The 23798-nt window shown below is 51.4% G+C and overlaps 1 protein-coding gene and 1 pseudogene across 4 annotated transcripts in view; both read left to right on the top strand.

Moving 5' to 3' along the window:
* Positions 1-23798, top strand: part of Abl1 (ABL proto-oncogene 1, non-receptor tyrosine kinase) — a 110722-nt gene extending 86924 nt beyond the window's left edge. For 2 of the 3 annotated variants that reach the window (XM_021193832.1, XM_029536962.1), the window contains exons 4-11: positions 4419-4691; positions 10262-10346; positions 10636-10813; positions 12193-12377; positions 15370-15522; positions 17151-17240; positions 17724-17888; positions 20483-23794. In XM_021193832.1, coding sequence (XP_021049491.1) covers positions 4419-4691; positions 10262-10346; positions 10636-10813; positions 12193-12377; positions 15370-15522; positions 17151-17240; positions 17724-17888; positions 20483-22170 — 2817 coding nt within the window. In that variant the 3' untranslated portion in view covers positions 22171-23794. Of the gene's footprint in view, positions 1-4418; positions 4692-10261; positions 10347-10635; positions 10814-12192; positions 12378-15369; positions 15523-17150; positions 17241-17723; positions 17889-20482 lie in introns of all 3 variants that reach the window. The other variant, XM_021193831.2, reaches the window with a different exon arrangement.
* On the top strand, positions 22198-23794 carry LOC115063638 (annotated as a pseudogene). The gene is made up of 2 exons (XR_003843514.1): positions 22198-22220; positions 22319-23794. The product of XR_003843514.1 is annotated as an uncharacterized LOC115063638 (transcript).

Here is a 23798-nt window from a genome sequence, read left to right on the forward strand (position 1 = left end):
GTTTCTCTGCACTGGTATAAGCATGGGCAAGATGATGGCTGAACTAGTAAAGATTGCATGCCCTTTAAAGGCCACCATCTGCAGCGTTTTCCCCATCCCTCTCTCAGACGGCTCGTTCCCTCACAGGGTTATAGCATCTCACCAGACCATACACTGTCTTTGTTACGCTGCCCGTGTGTCATTCTTGCTCCACTTATGACGTTTGCTTTTCTCCTGCTTAGAGAAGTCTGTGCACGCACTTTGAGGTGTGTGGAGCATGTGGGTCCATGCTTGTTTGGCTCTAGGCTGAGACTCTAGGCTGCAGCCCTGCCCTTCCAGTCTGTGTCTGGGAGGCTGGCCCCCTTGTCATCTTTTCAGCATTTTTCTGGCGGCTCACACATTCATTTGTACCATATGAGCATCTACATTGTCCTCCTGGAACTTGCTCTGCAGTCCAGACTGGCCTGCCCCTGCCTCCAGAGCACAGGGACTAAAGTCATGTGCCACCATGGCCATCCATATGCCTCTCTGATTTCTTTCGTCTTGAGTATTCACATCCTCCTGCCTGTCTCTGGGATAGTGTAGTGTAGCACTGTGGTTTCAGTGCAGAATCATTCTGTTACTGGTATGTTTTAATTCCTTTTCTCAACACTGATCAGATGCCTAACCAAAAGCAACTTACAGAAGGGAAGGTTTGTGTACTTGGCTAGTCCTGGTGGGGCTGGCCTCTCAGTAGGTGCTGCTGCTTGCTCATAGCCCAGAGGATGAAGAAGCAGAAAACAGGGAATACACTGGTTTTCTCTATCTCGTTACTCCAGTACACCAGCCCATGGAACGTGCTGCCCACATTGACTGGGCATGGTCTTCCCCACCCAGTTCATGCTGGAGACCCATCACAGAAGCACCCAAGCTGTGCTTCATCAGGGAAGTGCCCTAGGTGTTTCCTAATTCAGGTGGGCTAGCCACGCAACTTGCAGTTAGAGCCACTGCCTCAGCTATGTTGGGTAAAGCTAGATGTTTACGCTGGGGAGTGGACTCTGGGGTGGTGGCCCTTTGAAAGAACCCTCAGGCTATAAAGTGCCTTTTCCCCTGGAGCTTCTGGAGCAGACAGCTTGCTCCCATCTGCTTTCTTTTTAATATAGCCAGCCAGGCTGCTTCGAGATAATCACTGAGGTCCACACTGAGCAAAACATTGCTATCTTGTCCCCAGAATCCTTTAGTCACCAGTCTCAGAACAGTGCAGCCAGGTGGATCTAAGAGGCAGCTCTGTAGCTTGTGCCTAGGCTAAGTACTGCTCAGAGTGGGGAAGTGTTGAGATTCCTGTCTAAAGGCTGGTATGTGTCTCAGTGTGGAGAGACCTCTCCCATGACCAGCAGCTGGACAGCTTGCTCTCTACCCCTCCCTGGACAAGGGTCTATCAACTATCCAAGCACTCAGAGCTTTTGAAGACTTCTCAGCCTTTGATGAGGCTTTTATCTGTAGAGAGTATATACAAGGAAGCTGTATTGGGTGGAATTGTGTCCCCAGAGTGGGAGATATGCGTCAGGATTTGGGAGGTGCCACAGCTCTGGGTGGGATAGTGGGGCTCAATGCTAAAGAATGCTCCCCACATAGCTTTGCTTCGATGCAATTCTCTGATTACTTAAGAGAACATTTAAGACCAGTAGGAGGCACAGACTGGGACTAATAATGCTTATATTTTATTTCAAAATCAGCCGATCCTCAGCCAACAGGTGGGTACAGAAGAGTCCTCTGAAGGCCCAAGGGCTCTGTTCTGTCCTCTCGAGGTGGTCTGCGCTTTTCTGAGGCAGTCTTGGGCAGGGCTTCCTCCTGGGTGACTCTGCCTCTCCTGCCTTTCGTTCCTACTCCTGCGGCCACAGCTGTGTATCCCCTGCTCCCAAGAGCCTTGAAGCCTTTCCTTTTCTTGAAGTTTCCAGAGTGTCCATTGTTCTCATGGTCAGAATCAATAGGCTGGAGTTTACCGAAATGGAGCCCAGGCAGGAAGGGTTGGCCCCAGGGCCTCTAGGTTAACTGGGCTTTGCCTTCCCTGGGAGGGAACAGGTGCTGCAACAGGGTGGGAACAAAAGGGCTCGAGAGGGTCTGTGAACAGCTCTGAAGACCTGGGTTCAATTTAAGCACAGATGGCATGTGCCCATGGCGTGGCACCAAGGAGAGTCAGTATGGGGGTTTCTTCATGAACAGGAAGAGGCAGAGCCCTGGATGAGCATGCTGTATGCTTGTGGAGCAAGCATAGCACAGAACAAGTCCCTTAGACTACTAACTTCCCCTGCTTCTCTGAACACACCGTGAACTCCCTGTGCTCATCCTGATTATCACTGAAGTTCTACTCAAAAAACTAGAGCAGGCAGAAGGCAGCTGCCAGAGTGGGCGTGTGACTCTAGGAACATGGCCGGGATGGAGCCACAGTGCACCTGAGGGCAGCAGGCTATAATATTTAATGTAAATTTTAGGTTGGAGAATGAGCTCAGTTATAGCTCTCTGGGGAGTGGTAGAGATGGGGAGCTGTCCCCCGAAACCGTACAGAGTACACTGTGTCTGTGATCAGCACTGAGGGGAGTGCTGTGGGCAACATTGTGTGGGGCTCAAGTTTATGGTAGGGCCACCTCACCAACTCATGTCCTAGTCTAACTTACTGTGGCTCCAGAGCAGTTCATGCAGCCTCTCTAGGTGCTCTGAGGTGAGAGAGGGGCTTCCTCAGCCTGGAGGGTTCTGTGCTCAGAGGCAGCTTCTCACACAGAGGCCACAGATATCACACAAGGGTGAGGAACACGTCTAAGCAAATCTTGGTTGTCCTGGACTTTTATTTTAGTAGAATTATAGATTCAAATTTGGCCTGCCTGAGTTTAAAAAAAATATGTGTATATCTTCTGGACAGCAGAGAAGGGAGCTTGCTACCCCCTTGTGGTTATCGCCGCCTTTGTAAGCTAGAGAAAAGAATTGTGTCTGTATTATATTGCCACAATGAAATAACCTGAAGCAGCTAATTCACAGAAAGTTTTATTTAACTCTTGGTGGGGAAAGCTGAAAATTGAAGCAACGTGGTACAGGCCCTTGGCCCAGGAGCAGTGGATTAGTGGAGTAGTCAGTCAGCTGAGTGAGGACAGGAACAGGCTTCTTTCTCATCGGAGAGGGACTGAAGGGCCAGACTGGCCCCTTTGTAGCCCACCTCTTGCACTCTGGAGCAGGAGAACTCTGGGCTCCCAGCAAGACCTTAAACGCTGCCCCCTGAGACCACACCATTTAAAGCTTCCCCACCACACCACACTGCTGCCTGGAGGCCATGCATACAGACCGTCAGACAGTGGGGCCCAGCATAGCTAACAGCCTATGTATGTCTCCTGCCTCCCTCTCTGCTATCCAAATGTCCTTTGTAGTCACAGCCTGACGCTGTCTTACCAAGTATCAGCCCTCAGAGTCCAGCACCCCCACAGCCCCCACTGTGAATTTGCTGCTGGGGCAAGTCAGGCGGTCAGTGCTTGCTGTTCCCGGAGCCCAGCTGTGTGTGTAGATGTGCATGGAGCAGTTCTTTCCCACAGCACAGCACAGCAGCAGCAGCAGCAGGAAACAAAGGTGGCTGCACTCCCACAGAGTGCTTTCTGCCACTGCTGCCCCCAGTGCTGTAGCTCAGAGAAGCCTGCAAGTACTCCTGCCTCAGTCTTCCCGTGTCCCATTGGAAAAGGCTGTGCTGGCTCCTGGCCTGCAAGGTGCTGACAGAAACATGACTGGGTATGGAGCCACACTGTCCTCCACCCTGGTGGTAGCCTCAGATTGGACATTGAGGGAGAACATTTAATTGGAAGGCAGGGACTAGAAAGATGTCTCTTCAGGGTTAAGAGCACTGGCTACTGCTCTTCCAGAGACTCCCAGTTCTAATCCCAGCCCCCACATGGTGGTTCACAGTCACTCTCTGTAACTCTTGTTTCTTATCCTGGCCTCCAAGAGCACCAGGCATGCGCATGGTGCACATACATACATGTGATTACCATACTCATAAAACAAAAATAATTTGAAAAATTAATTAAAAGTAATAAATTGGAGGGCTGGTGAGATGGCTCAGTGGGTAAGAGCACCTGACTGCTCTTCCAAAGATGCAGAGTTCAAATCCCAGCAACCACATGGTGGTTCACAACCATCCTTAGCAAGATCTGACGCCCTCTTCTGGAGTGTCTGAAGATAGCTACAGTGTACTCACATATAATAAATAAATAAAATCTTTTTAAAAAAAAGTTATAAATTGGGGGATGCTGGGTAGGGTTTAGCAGAGGCAGGTGTCTATGCCCTGGGGCTCTTGAGCATCTGTGTTGGTAAGTTCTACCCCTGCTAGAATAAGCTGCCACAGGTGACTCTAAACAGTGTAGAGCCTTTCTTTCCCCTAGGGTTAGCTCTGTGAATGAGGACTGTTCCCTTTTCTCCCTCAGCTGTACGTCTCCTCGGAGAGCCGCTTCAACACTCTGGCGGAGTTAGTCCACCATCACTCCACGGTAGCTGATGGCCTCATCACCACACTCCACTACCCAGCTCCCAAGCGCAACAAGCCCACCATCTACGGTGTGTCCCCCAACTATGACAAGTGGGAAATGGAGCGCACCGACATCACCATGAAGCACAAGTTGGGTGGAGGCCAGTACGGGGAGGTGTACGAGGGCGTTTGGAAGAAGTACAGCCTCACTGTGGCCGTGAAGACCTTGAAGGTGGGATTGGGGCCTGGTCGAAGGGTGAGGGTGGGTGTCTGCTGTGGCTTGGCAGTGCCTCAGGCCTCCTCGGCATTGCCTCTGTGTGAGGCTGAGCGGCTTCCATCTGTGGCTTTGCGGATGGTGAGCACTGCCTAGTGCTGAGGATCGGGAAAGGCTGGTTATTAGAGGACACTTGTTCTGTAGCTGTGCTCTTTCAAAGCCTGCCTTCTGTTCTTGTTGGGTGAAATGGAGGCTGCATCCTTGTGGGAGTTGAGAGAAAGAAGCACAGAGGCTGGACTGGAGGAGAATCCTGAGCCGAGAGTCCCATGTGGACTTCTGTGGGCTGATAGGAAAGGCAGGTGTGTGGCGTCCTGGCGTGCTTTGGTTCTCTCACATGGTAGGCTTCTGCAAACAGAAGCAAGTCCTGCTTGTCACTGGGCTGTGGCTTTCCTTGAATCACAGGGCCACACACCTCTCCACTGTTGACCTGTGTTTGCAGGTGGTTCATGTTCCTCCTTGAATCTACCTGATCCGAGCTTGTCCCTGTGGTGAGAGTGCCCCCTAGTGTTGCACTGCATTGCTTGCTTGCGCATGTCTTGGATGGACTCTGATGATACTGTGCATGGCTGCTCTCCACTGCTGGAAACACAGGTCTGACTGTGTACTCCTGACTCAGCGTAGCCAGCCAATACATCTGACAGCCCCGGCTCTGCCAATAAGAGACAGGAAAAGAGAAGCTGGGACTTTTAATTGCCATAATAACTGTTTAGAGCAAGGCTGCATTACAGAATGAAAAGCAGCTTCCAGTCATCATATTGAGCATTTCCCTTTGGCTCTGTGGCAGAGCAGCGCTGGGGGAGGAGAGGGGCAGAGGGGGAATTGCCTGGGGGTCTCTTGGGCATTTTCCAAATTCAGCTTTTTAAAATGTCACATTTGTTTGCCAAACAGGCTCAGTCCTGGGTGCCCACATCAAACAGACATGATCCCCGATGATGGCAGAGCAGGGGATCAGGGTGGTACCGGGCTCTCCTGTGCAAGGAGGAGGCAGTGTTGACTGCACTGGATAGACCGGTGTGAAGCACTGCTGTGAGGAAGGGCAGAGGTCAGGAGAGACACTAGGAAGCCCTAGCTGAGGAGGAGAGCCACTGAGAGGCAGGCACTCAGGGCAAACCTGGTGTCATGAGTTTAGCAGAACAGAGGGGAAAGTGCTGCTGATTTCCCCGTGTCCAGTACACCAGGCCACAGTGCTTGGAGGGGGAGGCACTGCAACAGGGATTTACAAACACAGCCAGACGGAAAGCGTTGGGTATCTAAGATTCAGCAAGGAGGGGAGGATTGTTTGAAACCCTTCAAGAGAGGGCAGCAAGGCCACTCAGCAGGTAAAGTCTGAGCCTGACACCCCGAGGGCCCCTTAACCCATGTGGTAAGAGAGGTCTGATTCCCACCACACACACTCTTCACACAGCATGAGCAAATATATGTAAAAATCAGAACATTAAAGAAGGTGGGGATTACACAGCTGGAAGGCCCCGTCGACAGGCAGTGGAGCTGTGCATAGCAGGAAGTACTCCAGAGGAGGGTCTGTTCTGGGGTTTTCTCTTAAGACCTCAGCAAGTTTCTGAGACCCTCCTGAGTGTATGCACCATGGTTGATAAAGCACAATAGGGTCTGTTGGGTGGGTACCTGGAGGTAATCCTGCATGGCATCTGATCAGAAAAGGGCAGGGCACGCACTCTGGAGGTGTGTTAACTGAAGACACACACATGCAACTTGCTAAATAAACTACCACTACTCTGCCTAGCCCTGTGGGAGTGAGGCTCTGCCATCTGTTACCCATTCTCAGTGAGAGGAGTAAAGGATTTTGACTCTTGACCTCCTTGGCAGAGTTGAGAACCACACAACTTACAGAAATGGCCAGTTGCTGAGTTAGTGTAGTCCAGAGCTCTGAGTGTGCGATGTACAGGTCCTTACAGCAGCTCCTTCGCTCGTGGTGCTGAGAGATGTGTGAGCACTAAGGCATCAGCACTAAAGCTTTGGGAGCTGGAACCCTGAACCAGGACTCAAACCCAGGCACCCAGCTCCCAATCCCAACTCTTTTCATCATCTCCCTCCTTTACAGTGTTACTCCTCAGACCCCATGAAAATAAACATAAGCCTCAGTTCTGCCCCTTAGGAAAACCTTCCTCTACATCCTCTGTGTCATGGTTCTCAGCCTTGCTAGTGCTGCAGTCCCCAACGCAGTTCCTCATGCTGTGGTGACCCCACATACAGTTACTTCATTGCTGCTTCAAAGCTGTAATTTTGCTACTGTTATAAATTGTAAATATCTGATATGCAGGATATCTGATATGTGACTCCAAAGGGGTTGCAACCCATAGGTTGAATAAGACTACATCGTGTGCTCCCCTTGCTGACTATGACTGTGAAACTCCTCTCAAAAGAGAGTCCTGCTGGCCTTCAACAACCTCCCAGAGCATTGCTTCCTCCCATCCTTAGCCAGCAGGGAGTGCAAGGCCTGCTTGTGTAAGGCACTCACTTCCCAGTGCCCATGAGAAGTCAGTATGCCTTAGAAAACCTTCCAAAAGAGCCATGTGCTTGTTCCATCCCTACGGCCAGAGGTAACAGCCACTGCAATTGGAGTGTGTCCCCAATACCTCTTGACCGGTCACACTGAAAACAAGTCTAGAGGCTGAGGATGTGACCCAGCTCACAGTGCTTGTCTAGTATGCACAGAGCCTTGGGTTTGACCACTAGCATGGTCTACAGCTGGAATCTCAGCTCTTGGAGGGTGGAGGCAGGGGGAGCAGGAGTTTGAGGTCATCACATGAACCCTTGCCTTTAAAAAGGAAAGACAGAAGAAAAGAGAGATTCACAGAAGGTGGGGTGAGGGGTGTAGGTCATTAAGTTGCCAGGGTCTCACACAGCATCAAAGCCAGGTCAGCATAACTGACAAGCCATCCTCTTAGCCTCCCTATAGCACTGACTCAAAGTTCCTGCTGTCTCCCACAAAGACGGAGCTGTGCAGGCCCCATGAAGAGCAGCTGAGCCCTCTTTTCCCGACAAGCATAAGCACAAGGACTAAGGAGAGAAAGGAAAATCCTCCCAGCGTTTCTTCCACCTGAGCCGTCACAGTTCTGTTTGTGTACAAGGAAAATAGCTTCAGAAGGATGGCATGAATTAAAAAATAAGCAGAGGGACCTTACAGATTGAAACGCGGAGTTTGTTTTTGTTTTTTAAAGATTTGTTTGTATATTATGAGTGCTCTTACCTGTATGATAGAAGAGGCCATCAGATCCCATTACAGATGGCTGTGAGCCACCATGTGGCTGCAGGGAATTGAACTCAGCACCTCTAGAGGAGCAGTCAGTGCTCTTAACCGCTGAGCCATTTCTCCAGCTCCCTGGTCTTTTAGTTTGTCTTTTAATTTTCGATATTTAAGAACATTAGGTTACAGTTTAAATGATTAATTGAATCATGTCTAATTCCAGCAGGGGGAGACAAACTCACAGTTTTTTTCTAAAAGGAAAAAAGATCCCACGATTGCCCCATAGGTGATGTGTGTGTGTGTGTGTGTGTGTGTGTGNGAGAGAGAGAGAGAGAGAGAGAGAGAGAGAGAGAGAGATGGAGACAGACATGCAGATAGACAGGAAGGAATGATTGCACAGGGTGTAAGTACATGTGTGAGAGGCGGTGGGGATCTGTAGTCACAGCAGGAAGTTGCTTTTAAAGAATTCTGCCTTGAGATCATTGGTCTTCTGGATCAGGGTAGGTGGCTCCACAGCAACTGAGATTTCTTTTGTTTGTTTGTTTGTTTTTCAAGGCAGGGTTTCTCTGTATAGCCCTGGCTGTCTTGGAACTCACTTTATAGACCAGGCTGGCCTCGAACTCAGAAATCTGCCTGTCTCTGCCTCCCGAGTACTGGGATTTGTGCGCCACCATGCCTGGTGGTGACTGAGATTTCTGATGATGAGCCTGTGTGGTTTACTATGGTGCACTGCTGTAGAACAGAAAGGTTTGAATGTTAGAAAGTATCACTGGAGAGTTGCCGTGTCAAACCAGTTGTATTGTGCAGCATTGACTCCTGGTTCTCTCAGGCAGGCATCCATGGTGTGTCACCAGGTACATCAGAGTGCTGCACACCAGAGCCAGGCTGGCTGTCGGGCAGCTGAGGAACAGAAGAGACTTGAAGAGCCCAGCAGCCAGTGGTCGGTGGCATGGGATGAATGTCCTCTGCACAGCTGGGCAGCAACAGCCAGCATGCTGGGGTACATTAGAGCAGCCTATGCTGTTAGAGAACAGTAGACAGCATCTCCATAGTCCTTTAGAACCCATGTTTGGTGATAGCAAGTCATCACGCTGGCTGTGGTCATGATTTGCTTTTGGTCATGCGGCTGACCAAAGCGAAAAAGCACCAAGAACAAAAGCACACTTAGCATGAGGTCTGATGAAGCTGTCTGCCCAGGGAAGCTGATTTTCATGAAGCCTCTTCTGTACCACACAGGCAGACTCCATGCAGACACATGTGGCCTACTGTCCTTGCCTCCAGAGCCTTGTTCTTACAGCTAGGTGAACCCTGCCACTCACTGTTGCTGCTTCCTGCTTCCTGCTGTGGGATTTGAGTCAAAGCTACAGTGGCTAAGGTTTAAGGAGGCTGAGGAGCATAGACCGCAGCCCTTCAGACTCAGCCTGGAAAGGTAGAAAGAGTGATCTGCCCATCTCTGGCCCTTGTTGATTCTGTGAGTCCTCAGAGAGCTGCTGGTAAGACTGATTTAGAATCTGGGTGATTGACCCCTAGTCAGTGATGATTGCTTCATTAGGTGCTCATGACAGTACGTAAGTAAGTAGCTCAGGGTCTATCTGACAGTGTGAGGCACTCTGGAAAGCGGCTCTCTCAAGCCAGCTGCATTTCAGATTCTTCACAGTTTCCTCTTTTAATGTTAAGGGTGTTGGATCAGGAAGCAAAACATACTTGTAGAAATAGTTCTCTCTAAGACCCCACAGAATATCCAGGCAGCAGTAGCAGGCCACTCTGACCTATGGCCCCATTGACTCAGGCCAGACAGAAAACCCGACAGGAACATCTTAAGGGAGAAAAGATCCAACTTGGCTCATGGTGTCAAAGCTTTCAGTCCACCACTGCAGGAAGCATGGCAGAGCAGCTTGGTCTGTGGTGGCAAGAGTGTGTGGCACAGTTGTTCCCATGATTGTAGCCCAGGAAGAGAAGAGCTGCTCAAGAACCAGAACCAGAGACTGGGTCTGACCCTTTGAGACCTGCCTATAATGAGAACTCCTCCCAAGCAAGTCCTAGCTCCTAAAGGTTCCACAGCCTCCCACAACTACTCCATCAGCTGGGGACAGCTGTTCACAACGTGAGCCCTGGGTGAGAATTTGCCCTGCTGGAGTCTTCACATCACCAGGACAAGACTCCTTGAGCCTCTCAGGGGCAGTGTATCCAGTGTTCATCAGAGGCCGTGGCCTAGGCTGAGTGGATGTTGCCACTGCTGTCTACCTTAGCCCTTGAAGCTGTCTTCCCTCTTAGGCACTTCCTTGCTAAACAAATCTCATGCATCTGAATTTACCTTCTGCAGGAGGACACCATGGAGGTGGAGGAGTTCCTGAAGGAAGCCGCGGTGATGAAGGAGATCAAACACCCTAACCTGGTGCAGCTGCTAGGTAACCAAGCACAGACTCAGAAGAGGAGCCAACACTGCTCTGCAGGGCTCTGCTCCAAATGTCTGGCTGAGTGGGCACCCCTTCCTGATAAAAGAGAACTGAGTGTTTCGGGGGGGCGTATGGGGAGGTCAGACAATGCTTTGTCTGGTCAGTTCTCCCCTTCCACCCCATGTGGGTTCTTGGGGTCAGGCCTGCGTGGCAAGTGCTTTTATTCACTGAACCCTCCTACCAGGCCAGGAGCCCTTCAGTGCCCTGCGCCACATGCTGAAGCCTCCGTGTCTGTTGTCAGGGGTGTGTACCCGGGAACCTCCGTTCTACATAATCACTGAGTTCATGACCTATGGGAACCTGCTGGACTACCTGAGGGAGTGTAACCGGCAGGAGGTGAGCGCTGTGGTGCTGCTCTACATGGCCACACAGATCTCATCAGCCATGGAGTACCTGGAGAAGAAGAACTTTATCCACAGGTAGGGCTGGGCAAAGCAGAGGACCCAGCTGTGCGGTCTTAGGGCTCAGCCCCCAGCCTTGGTTCTGGCAGACACAAGTGCCTGACGTAAGCTCTGCTTGCGGGACTAAGTGCTTCAAGGCCTGGGCTAGTGGAGCAGCTAATCCCCGGGGAAAGAAGTGTTTCATTTCTGAGCCATTTCGGATTTAGTGGACTATTAAATGAAATTCGTAAGAGACCTTCTTCCTGATGGTATTGGTTCCCTCTGAAACTGAGCATTCCTGAGGCCAGCACTCACTCAGTAAAGCCTCTCTCTGTCTGGGCTTAGCTTCATTGTGTGGCTTCTCCTCCTTTTCTTTGTGTTTCCTTGTCTACCAGCTGTCACCGGTTTGGAGATGTTTCCATGGCTAGAGAATTATATACATGCAAGCCGGGTTGCTGTTTTTAAAACCCAGAGTGTTTTGACCTTCAAGTGTGCCACAATTATCTGGGTTTGCATGCTTTGCTGGTGGAAGTGGCTTCCTAGCAGAGTGACAACCTGTGCAGGAGGGAGCCTGATGGGCTTGGCCCAACTCCGTCATGCAAGATGGTCTCCACACCACTGTGGTGACCTTTCCTACCCAATTAACTCAAGTGTGAAACCTCGACATGAGATTTCATAGCCAGGAATAAGTAGCGTGTGTGAAATGCTGGCAGCCCCTCGGAAGACAGATCTTTTTCTGCTCCACGAGAGCCCAATCCAAATGCTCCTGTCGCTCAGCAAAGTGTAGCCTCTGATGCTGCAAATTGAGATTTCCCGACTTCTGGCTCGCTTGCATGGCCAGCTCCGTTCCCCCTCCATTCACATACTAAAATGCCTTACCAAAAATCTTATTAGGCACAACTCTTGTGTGTTTAATTTCTCTCTCATTGCTGGTGATCAAGCTGTATCATGCAGTCATTGCCCTGAGCTGCCTCATTCTCTCATTCCTTGGTTCCCAGTTACCTCAGTACTTCATGGTTAACATCCTTCTTCCCGTGAAGATTCAGGAGGTGATTATATGGGAGAGTTTCTCAAACACTTGAGTCAACATGAGGAAGCAAGAGAAAAGTAGGGATATCACATACAGCTGCCCAAGGCACACCCTGTTACTGTCGTCATTTTATGGGTGAGGTAATTAACACACTCCAGGTCATGGGGCAGGACCTGCCCCCATTGCCACCCTGTCTGCTCGTGGTGTTGCTGCTGTTAGCCCGACTGGTATTTGCTGAGGGACTGTTGCTCTGCAGCAGGGTATTTGAAAGCTTCCGGGGACTACACTTGGTCTTCTTTTGTCAGCTTCATACCTGTCAATAGTAGGGGAGCTACACAGCTAGGGAGTCAGCCAGGAGCACCCACAGATGACCCTTTTCCTTCCTCAGAGACCTTGCTGCCCGCAACTGCCTGGTAGGGGAAAACCACTTGGTGAAGGTGGCTGATTTTGGCCTGAGCAGGTTGATGACAGGGGACACCTACACGGCCCATGCTGGAGCCAAATTCCCCATCAAGTGGACCGCACCTGAGAGCCTGGCCTACAACAAGTTCTCCATCAAGTCGGACGTGTGGGGTAAGGGCCGGGTCCTGGGCAGTCCTGGCCAGGGGCTTCCCCTTCTGCTTCGCAGGCTGTTTACTGCTATACCTCCGTCTCTTCTCCACCACTGCGCCCTACCTCCATCTCTCCTCCACCACTATGCCCTCTTTCTGGTTTGTTTCTGGTTTAAACTCCTGCTTCCTCTTTTTTTTTTCTTTCTTTCTTTTTTTAAAGATTTATTTATTTATTTTATGTATGTGAGTGTACTATACTGTACAGATGGTTGTGAGCCTTCCTGTGGTTGTTGTAAATTGAATTTTAGGACCTCGGCTTGCTCCAGTCGGCCCCACTTGCTCCAGTCAACTCTGCTCACTCAGTCCTGCTCACTCTGGGCCAAAGATTTGTTTATTATTATACATAAGTACACTGTAGCTGTCTTCAGACACACCAGAAGAGGGCGTCAGATCTCATTACAGGAGGTTTTGAGCCACCTTGTGGTTGCTGGGATTTCAACTCAGGTGCTGGGATTAAAGGTGTGCACCACAAGGTCCATCTTTAAGAACTTCTCATGCCAAGGGTGAGCAAAGAAGGTGGAGTTGAGTAGTGAGCCCTGTGCCCTGCCTACTCCCTTGCCTCTTGTTATTTTAAAGCAAATCCCAGACATATTATTTTGTACATTTCAGTATTTGCTTCACCTGGGAGCCAGATGCGGCTCCCTCACTACATTGATGTGTTTTGTATTTCCCTGCTGTTCATTTATTGATAAACTCTGTCACCATTCCTTTAGACTTTCCAGAATCTAGACTTTGTTCATTGTGTCTCTGTGCTGTGATCTGTTTTGTGCCTCTGGCTTCAGTCTTCTTAGAAGCTGCACAGTCAGCCCTGGGTAGCTCCTGACACTTGAGCTGACTTTTCTTTCATTCAGTACATTAGCAGAGTCGGATGCTTTTAGGTTGGTTGATCCATAATGCTTGATTTTTCTCCCTGTGGTACAGTGGTTGTCAACCTCTGGGCCATGACCCCTTTGGCAACCTTCTATCTCCAAAAATATTTACATGATAATCCATAACAGCAAAATTACCGTTATGAAGTAGCAATGAAAATAATTTTATGCTTAGGGTAACCACATTAGAAAGGTTGAGCCAGGCAGTGGTGGTGCATGTCTTTACTCCTAGCACTTGGGAGGCAGAGGCAGGCGGATTTCTGAGTTCGAGGCCAGCCTGGTCTACAGAGTGAGTTCCAGGAAAGCCAGGGCTACACAGAGAAACCCTGTCTCAAAAAACCAAAAANANAAAANAAAAAAAAAAAAAAAAAAGGAAGGTTGAGAAACTGCTACACTAGAGAGCTATGGTGTACCAGCTGCTGGTGACAGTGGTGGTTCACTAGCAGCTGTCTGTCATTCGATCAATCTCCACCTCCTTCCTTCCATATTCAGTTGGCCTCGGAGTGTAAAAGGAAGAACATCTGTGTGCGTGTGTGTGTGACTGTCCGGGTAGACTTGGTGTACGAGTGGTGGGTTCAGAAGCTGCCTCTCATGACTCCCACTTTTCCAAGCGCCCTGTGGCAGTTGGATCTGCTGGTCTTTCGTGGTGGTGTTATGAGCTCGGTGTTGGCACATCCCAATATTCCAGTGTGCTGTGGTTCTTCTTGTCTTTGGCCATCTCCTTCCTTGTCCTTTTGACAGTACCCTGTAGTCTTCTGTAATATCTGTGCTCTGGGGAATGACAAGATGGTCAGGCTTCTTCCCATCCCCAGGAGGCTCACCCTGCCCCTCGCCCTTACATGCTGCAGTGTGCATGAGCAGGTAGCTTTGCGCTGTCCTCCCTTTCCTGGGCTATTGTCACAGAGAACCTGGCTGATGTCATTGCTGAGACTGCTCTACAGGTCTCTCAACTGCACAGGGTGGAGAGTGCCTGTACCTCCTGTGTGTGTGTGTGAGTGTGTGTGTGTGTGTGTGTGTGAGAGAGAGAGAGAGCTGTGTGTGTGCACACGTGTGAGTGCATGCATGTGTGTGCGCACGCATGTGTGTATGTGCGCACACGTGTGTGTGTGTATGTGTGTAAAGAGAGTGTGTGCTGTGCATGTGCACATGTCTGTCTGTGAGAGAGTGCATGTATGTGCGCGCGCACGTGTGTGTGTGTGAGAGAGAGAGAGAGTGCTGTGTGTGTGCACACGTGAGAGTGCATGCATGTGTGTGCATGCGCATGTGTATATGTGCGCACACGTGTATGTGAGAGTGTGTATATGTGTGTAAAGAGAGTGTGTGTGCTGTGTGTGCACACGTGTGAGAGTGCATGCATGTGTGTGCATACGCATGTGTATATGTGCGCACACGTGTATGTGAGAGTGTGTATATGTGTGTAAAGAGAGTGTGTGTGCTGTGCATGTGCATGTCTGTGTGTGAGAGAGTACATGTATGTGCACGTGCGTGTGTGTGTGTGTGAGAGAGTGCTGTGTGTGTGCACATGTGTGAGAGTGCATGCATGTGTGTGCATGCGCATGTGTATATGTGCGCACGCGTGTATGTGAGAGTGTATATGTGTGTAAAGAGAGTGTGTGTGCTGTGCATGTGCATGTCTGTGTGTGAGAGAGTGCATGTATGTGCACGTGCGTGTGTGTGTGTGAGAGAGAGAGTGCTGTGTGTGTGCACATGTGTGAGAGTGCATGCATGTGTGTGCATGCGCATGTGTATATGTGCGCACACGTGTATGTGAGAGTGTATATGTGTGTAAAGAGAGTGTGTGTGCTGTGCATGTGCACGTCTGTGTGAGAGGGTGCATGTATGTGCGCGCGCACGTGTGTGTGTGTGTGTGTGTGTGTGTGTGTGTGTGTGTGTGTGAGAGAGAGAGAGAGATGTGTGTTTGGGTGTGAGCATGCTCTGGCACGCGTGTGACTGTCAGGACGACTTCTCTCCTCCTACCTTTATGCTGGGTTCCAGGATTGAAAGTCGTTAGGTTTGTGCAAAATGCCACCTCACTTGCCGTTGTTCCACGCACCCTGATGTCTTCTTCTCCCTTCTTTCTTTCAGCATTTGGAGTATTGCTCTGGGAGATTGCTACCTATGGCATGTCACCTTACCCGGGAATTGACCTGTCTCAGGTTTATGAGCTGCTGGAAAAAGACTACCGCATGGAGCGCCCTGAAGGCTGCCCGGAGAAGGTCTACGAGCTCATGCGAGCATGTGAGTCTCCCCAGCCCATTCAGAAAGCCATTCCAGTGGGCCCGCGGCACTCTGTCCCCGTGTTTCCAAGCCATTCGTTCATGGAGTCTGGCTTTTGGGTGTTTTCAGTGCATTTATTTACAGATATAATACAAGTTGTTTTTGTTTGCCTTTGGGAGAGATATTTTTGGTTTGTTTTTGTTTTGGCTCAGGGACTTGAACTATGTAGCCCTGGCTATATAATGATTCTCCTGCTTGAACCTCACAAGCTCTAGGATCACAGGTATGAGCTACCATGCCCAGGTCTTTTTAATTTTTTAAGCATAAAAAGGTTAGATAGATGCCAAACCTGTGTATTATTAATAGACACAGATTCCTAGGTCCTGCTTCCAAATACCTGGCTATAAATTGCTCCGGGTGATAGAACTCTGGTGTTTACATCATGTGAGTGTACGTGTGCATCCATGTGGTGTATGTGTGTGCACATGGTCCTATCACTTGTGTTCATATGGTCATTCCCTCATCATGTTCTTCTTTAGTGTATTAGAGACACTCTCCTGTCCATGTGTTTAGACCCTGCTCACCTGCTCGCCCTGCTTGCCACCTTTCATCAGTGCTTCTGGCGAGCACTTCAGTTCATGGTTTGAGACATCCACTCATGCTTTACACATTTGTTTGCTTTAACTTCATTCATTCATTCATTCATTCACTCACTCACTCATTCATTCATTCACTCATTCATTCATGGGGGCATGCATTCCACAGCATACAGTTTTCAGGAGCTGGTTCTCTTTTTCCATGTGGATCCCAGTGATCGAGCCTAGTGTCAGTCTTGGCAGAGCACACCTACTGTCTTTTTGGCCCTGTGTTTGCTACTGTATATAAGGCAGAGGCACACTTATCCTTGTCACTGCATGTAGCACTGATATTTTTAAAAGCTGGTCTTTGGTTCAAAGGTTCTATGCTATGGATAAGATTATCACCTAACAGAAGGTTGTCGCAGTTTACACTCCAGCAGAAGTGACAACAGACCCGTGAAGCACCTGGCAGCCACGTCCTTACTGACGTGCCGAAGCATCGGTCCTTGTCATCTTTCTTAAGTTTTTGTTTTATGTGTATGGTTTTGCCTGCGTGTATGTCTGTATGTCATATGTGTGTCTGGTGATGATAGAGGCCAGAGAGGGCATTGTGTCCCTAGGAACTGGTGTTACAGATGGTTGTGAATCCCATGAGTGCTAGGAACTGAACCTGGGTCCTGTGCAAGAGCAACGGAAGAAGCAAGAGACACTCGCATCTGTGCTAATGCGGACAGTAGACTGATGATGTCAGTGAGGGTGGTGACAGCGACAGGCTGCTCCTTGTTAACTCCCTGTCTCTCGGTGGAGATGGGGAAACGTTTATAGATGCAGTTTTTATAGTCAGTGTCTCTGGAGTCTTGTGATCCATATTTCTGCCTGTATATAATGTCCTCTTAAATCCTTAGTGTCTGTCATAGGACACAAGAGCATTTGCTGTTTTAGCTTGTCACAGCATCAGCTGTCAGCAGTCTTGGAATGCCTCTTTCATGTCCAGACTGCTGTTGGGAATGGCTAGTCCTGGTTGGTTAGCAGTGCTTCCCAGCTGCTCTGACACGGGTCTTCTCCGTCCAGGTTGGCAGTGGAACCCCTCTGACCGGCCCTCCTTTGCTGAAATCCACCAAGCCTTTGAAACCATGTTCCAGGAATCCAGTATCTCAGATGGTAACGTACCTCCTAGGGACGGCGGTGGGTTAAGAGGTTGGGCTGCGCTAGGCCAGCCTTCACTTCAGTCCTGGAGAGGGTGCCCGGGCCAGGAGCCAGACAGCTCCTCAGAGACTCTGGTGGGGGCTCTGGGTCAAGTTCAGCCACACAGCATTTTAGAGCGTTCCTTTCCTCTAGCTGCATAGATCTTAAGAAAAAGAGAACCCCAGGAACTGGAGAGCAAGCATGGCGGCTGAGAGGACTTGGGGTCAGTCCCCTCACCCAAATGATGGTAGCTCATGACACCCAGTCACAGGGATCCAGGACTACCTTCTGGCCTCTGCACCCAGGTGGTACACAGATATACATGCAGGCAAAACACCATACACATACAAAAAATGACTTAAAATATATATAAGTTGGGGGAAAAGCAAAAAATAAAGAATCCCTTTCAGTATGGCACCTTTACTGATGACTGCTGGGTTGTGTCTGTGTGATCCTTAGAGGTGGAGAAGGAGCTGGGGAAACGAGGCACGAGAGGAGCTGCTGGGAGTATGCTACAGGCCCCGGAGCTGCCCACCAAGACCAGAACCTGCAGGAGGGCAGCTGAGCAGAAAGATGCGCCTGACACCCCTGAGCTGCTCCACACAAAGGGCCTGGGGGAAAGCGGTATGTCTACCCTTCCCGCCCCTCAAGCCAGGCAGGTGAGCAGAAGCTGTCAGTGCAGCTGGCATGGAAGGGCATTAGTCCCTCCTCATCAGTCCAGCCCAGGGAGGAAGATTCACTCTTGCCCAGGGGAGCCTTTCAGCGATTGCTTAGACAAGCCGAAAGCTGGGACACCTGCCAAAAAAGCACCCCCATCTTTGCATGTGTTCTTCACAGCCCTGTGGGCATCTTCTGGGGCAGTCACAGCACCAAACAACATGGAACCATCAGAGCAGCCCGGGCTCAGTCAGCACCGGGTTCCTGTGGTCTCTGGAAAGGCTGTCTTCTCCAACTGTTTCCTAGGGCAGTGGGACTGGGTGGGGAGGTGCTTAGAGATGCACAGGGATGGTATGAACAACCCTGTGTCTGCCGCTTCCTGCATGCCAGCTGGGCACTGTAAACACTGGTACCAGGAGAACAGCACCCTCCTCTCCTGCAGACCCACTAAAGTCAATTGGCCAGGGGAGGGTGCTGGTACCTGAACTCAAAAGGCCCCCAGGGCTCCCGTCATAGGCTGATGGGCCGTGGCCTGGTTGAATGTGACCAGGCAAGACAAAGTATGATTCTGATAGGAGTTCGTAAGAGGCATTTACTCAGCAGAAACCACAGTTCTGATTTTTTTAAACAGTTGTGATTCTAAACCTATACTCATACTGATTAGAAGCTGACTGGTCAACCCCACAGAACACCTAAGAGTACTCTAGGGACTGTCTTAGCCAGGGTCACTATTGCTGCAATGAAGCACCACGACTAAAGAAACTTGGGGAGGAGAGCGTTTCCTTAGCTTATGCTTCCACATTACAGAAGCATCAAAGAAGTCAGGACAGGAACTAGAGCAGGGCAGGAACCTGGAGGCCTGAAGGAATGCAGCTTACTGGCATTTTCCCCATGGCTTACTCGGCCTGCTTTCTTACAGAACCTGTGACCACCATCCCGGAGATGGCCCCAGTCACAATGGGCTGGGCGCACCCCATCAGGCACTGGTTAAAACGGTGCACCACAGGTTCGTCCACAGCCTGGTCCCATGGAGGCTCTTACAGTCTCTTCTCAGATGTCTGTAGCTGTGTCATAAAGCTATCCAGCACACACAGGTGCCAAAGGAGCTTGGTTGGAAGGTTTGCGTGTGAACTGAGGGTGTGGCTCAGTGTGAATCGCTTGCTGAGCAGTTGTCAGTCAAATGTGATAACACATATCTGTAACTCCAGGTCCTCCTCAGAGACAGAGGAGGTGGGGGCAGGAGAATGCTCAGAAAATTAAGGGCCAGCTAGCATGACATACACAGCAGTGAACAAGCTACCTCAGACAAGCTTGGAAGGAAGGAAGGACTAGGGTTGTCCTCTGACCTCTCCATGTGTGCTGCTGCATGGCCCACACATGTGTGTGGCCTTAAAGTTCACATAAACAAGTAAGTCCAAGTTGTAGAGCCATGGATCATCTCCCTCCCCCCCCCCCCCCGGAGGCCGCACACAGCTGTCCCGTCCTCCTGTCAGCTCTCATGCTGTGAAGGCCACACAAAAGTGTCCCGTCCTCCCATTGGCTCGAATGCTGTGGAAGCCACACACAGCTGTCCCGTCCTCCCATTGGCTCAGATGCTGTGGAGGCTGCACACAGCTGTCCCGTCCTCCCATTGGCTCGAGTGCTGTGGGGAAGAGGCTGCAGCAGGATCGTGGGCTAGGAAAGGCCGGTGATGAGCAAGTGTGTGCGTGTCTTCCCTCAGTGGCACTACTGAAGCTCTGGGTAAGCCAGGAGTGCCCCTAACATCTGTGACCCCCAGAGTCTCTCTACCTTCTTCAGTAGGACTGCAGTGTGGAGAGATCCTCTGCTCGCCTCATTCTGATGCTCATCTCTGCTAGTGTTAGGACAGATGCACAGCCTACCTCGGTCCTGGAGGCTGAGGGAAGGAAGTCTCATAGAATTGGCTGCAGCCCCTGACAGCACAAAGGCTTTTGTTTGTTTGGTTTTTCAAGACAGGGTCTCTCTGTGTAGTTCTGACTGTCCTGGAACTCACTCTGTAGACTGGGCTGACCCTGAACTCAGAGATCTGCCTGCCTCTGCTTCCCAAGTGCCGGGATGTAGCCACCCCTGCCCAGCTGTGTCACTCATATTTTAAGAACACCCACGTGAAGTTTTGTAAAGGTCGTCTTTCTCTGTTTGTTACAGCAGCTGATTGTCATGCCCTCATGGGACAGCTGACATCTTCCCCTCAGCAGATCTGACCCTTGGCGTTGTCCTTCTGCTGACACTGGAGGGACTCCACAACCTTATTAGGTTTCAGAATGAGGAAGGCAGGGTCGTTCCAGCCTTTGCCCCTCTGGGATCGGGAAGAGAGACTTGTACTTCTACTGATAGTGACAGGGTCAGACATGATATTGCTGACAAGGCCAGGCTGTGGGTAATGCCACAGTTTTGTCTTCTGCCCTCCAGCAGCTCTGAACTCCGTGCTGCCTGTGCCGTGAAGGCCGAGGGTGCAGAAGCCCACGGGAGCCTCCCCACAGAGGCCCAGCCAGCCCACGGCAGCGTTTGCCGGGCGCTGTTGCTCATTCTTTCTTCTGTTTCAGATGCACTGGACAGTGAGCCTGCTGTATCGCCACTGCTTCCTCGGAAAGAGCGTGGGCCCCCAGATGGCAGCCTAAATGAAGATGAGCGCCTTCTCCCCAAAGACAAAAAGACCAACTTGTTCAGCGCCTTGATCAAGAAGAAGAAGAAAATGGCGCCGACACCACCTAAGCGCAGCAGTTCCTTCCGAGAGATGGATGGCCAGCCAGAACGCAGAGGGGTTAGTGAGGATGACAGCAGGGAAATCTGCAATGGACCACCAGCTCTTACCTCAGACGCAGCAGAGCCTACCAAGTCCCCAAAGGCCAACAATGGGGCTGGCGTCCCCAATGGAGCCTTCCGGGAGCCGGGCAACTCAGGCTTCCGTTCTCCTCACATGTGGAAAAAGTCCAGCACACTGACCGGGAGCCGCCTGGCTGCTGCTGAAGAGGAGAGTGGCATGAGCTCCAGTAAGCGTTTCCTGCGTTCTTGCTCAGCCTCCTGCATGCCCCATGGGGCAAGGGACGCAGAGTGGCGGTCAGTCACGCTGCCTCGAGACCTGCCGTCTGCCGGCAAGCAGTTTGACTCATCCACCTTTGGAGGGCACAAAAGCGAAAAGCCAGCTCTGCCTCGGAAACGCACCAGTGAGAGCAGGTCTGAGCAGGTGGTCAAGAGCACGGCGACACCCCGGCTGGTGAAGAAGACTGAGGAGGCCACTGAAGAAGGCTTCAAAGATGCAGAATCCAGCCCTGGCTCCAGCCCTCCCAGCTTGACTCCCAAACTCCTCCGCAGGCAGGTCACTGCCTCTCCTTCCTCTGGCCTCTCTCACAAAGACGAGGCCACCAAGGGCAGTGCCTCAGGCACAGGGGCTCCAGCCACTGCAGAGCCAGCACCCCCCAGCAACAAAGTGGGGCTCAGCAAGGCCTCCTCTGAGGAGATGCGCGTAAGGAGGCATAAGCACAGCTCGGAGTCCCCAGGGAGAGACAAGGGGCGACTGGCCAAGCTCAAACCTGCCCCGCCCCCTCCACCTGCCTGCACAGGGAAAGCAGGCAAGCCCTCACAGAGCCCCAGCCAAGAGGCCGGGGAGGCAGCGGGGGCCACAAAGACAAAATGCACAAATCTGGCTGTGGATGCTGTGAGCACTGACCCCACCAAGGCTGGCCCACCTGGAGAAGGACTGAGAAAGCCTGTGCCCCCATCTGTGCCAAAGCCCCAGTCGACTACTAAGCCTCCAGTGACCCCCACCAGCCCAGTCTCCACCCCCTCCATAGCGCCAGCACCTTCACCCCTGGCTGGGGACCAGCAGCCATCTTCTGCCGCCTTCATCCCTCTCATATCAACCCGTGTGTCTCTTAGGAAGACCCGCCAGCCTCCAGAGCGCATTGCCAGTGGCACCATCACCAAGGGTGTGGTTCTGGACAGTACTGAGGCCCTGTGCCTTGCCATCTCCCGGAACTCAGAGCAGATGGCCAGCCACAGTGCTGTACTGGAGGCTGGCAAGAACCTGTACACTTTCTGTGTGAGCTATGTGGACTCTATCCAGCAGATGAGGAACAAGTTTGCCTTCCGTGAGGCTATCAACAAGCTAGAGAGCAACCTCCGCGAGCTGCAGATCTGCCCCGCCACAGCCTCCAGTGGGCCAGCTGCCACCCAAGACTTCAGCAAGCTGCTTAGCTCTGTGAAGGAGATCAGCGACATTGTCCGGAGGTAGCAGCAACCAGTGTACCGTCAGCGAGAGATGTTGCAGTCCATGGGGCTCTTGTGCCTATAAAGATGGGGACAGGGGGCTGGAGAGCTGGCATCTTACCCCAGGAGCTTTACAGAGCGACATGCAGAGCCTGAGGGAGTCCTGGACGGAGGTCTGGTGGAGTCGGCCCTTCCTCCTGTGCTGTGTACCAGCTGCCCTGCACCTTCCCTGCCTAGCCCGGGCGTCAGCCACCTCTCCTCACTGCCTGTGGGTTAGGTCTGAAGACTGCAGCTGACCTGCCTGGCCACCAGGCTCCTCACTCCCCAGTGCCTCGGACCCAGCTCCCAGGTCAGCCTGGAGGGCTCTTTCCTGTCCTTGCAGGAGAATGACCTCCTCTGATGGACCTTCTTGTCACCAAGGCATGGGAGTCCCCGTGCTTGCTGTCCCTGCACCTTCGATGCTTACAAACTGTCCCAGAGAGCCTGTGCTCACTGTTTTCATTTGAAGGAAGCTGTTGCTCTAAGGGTCACGAGGTGCTAAAGCCAGGGGCCCAGATGGGTGGGTACTGGAAACAGGAGCTGGGCAGTGTGGTCTGTCACCTGCTCTCAACATCTTCAGCAGTGCGCCCTGCAGACCCTGGACAGCAAGCTTGGGTTTTATGGGTGGTGCCTGGCTAGGCACATAGCCAGGCCAAGCCTAGGCCTCCAGGGGCTCCCCAAAAATCTGAATCTCTGAGTAGTCTTCATCCCCTCTCCTGCTCTAAGGTCAGGCCCATCCTCTCTGGTCCTTGCCTTGATGACAAGGATCCAGCCTTCTGGTGTTTTTGAGCATTTCAAAGGTCTGCATAGGAAGGAACAGCCTAGGTACAAACAGACAGGAAGCGGAGCTATCCTGTGCCCTGACTGCTTCTCAGAACTGCTGCTTAACCACTGAGGACAGTGCTTAGCCCAGAGCTCCTGGGAGGCACACACATCACGCTGGGGTTGGGTGTCCCTTGCAGACTCAGCCAGGGCATGGCTTCCTCCTAAGGCAGCCAGGACCGGAGCTGAGCACAGGCACAGGTGTGGGCGACTCCTTGACTAACCCAGAGCAGCCAGCCTAGGCCTCAGAACAGGCTGACCCAGAACAGGGCGCATGCCTAGGCCTCACACCAGGCTGGAAGACACCTCCACACTCCCTGCTTCTCCGCGGCAGAGGTGCTGTGCTGGCCCCAGGCCCACACTGATCATCTAGATGCGGGGCTGGTAGAGATGATTTCCTCTGGATGGTCTTCCATGGTCCTCGTAGCACCTCACCTCTTTACCTCCAAAGGCTGCTCTGCAGCCCAAGGGAGGCCGTGCCACACTGCCAGCGACCTTGAATAACCAGACACCGCCATGCCCTGACACTGTGCTCACAAGGACCCTGCTCTGTTGCTGCCATGGGGTGCCACTATATTTTGTATTACACTTTGGTATTACACTCTTTTTTAAAATAGACTTGCGCTCTTATAAATGACATGTAAATAGTTCACCACTGTGCCCCTCTGGCACACCATCAGCATTCCCCTTTTTTCTCAGTCCAGTACATTTTGTTTCTGTATATGACTCTGTTTTTTGAATCCAAATCTCTCTGTAGTATTTTTTAAATAAATGTTTACAGAACTATCGACA

Source organism: Mus pahari, chromosome 3 (genome assembly GCF_900095145.1).
Source record: "Mus pahari chromosome 3, PAHARI_EIJ_v1.1, whole genome shotgun sequence".
NCBI lineage: Eukaryota > Metazoa > Chordata > Mammalia > Rodentia > Muridae > Mus > Mus pahari.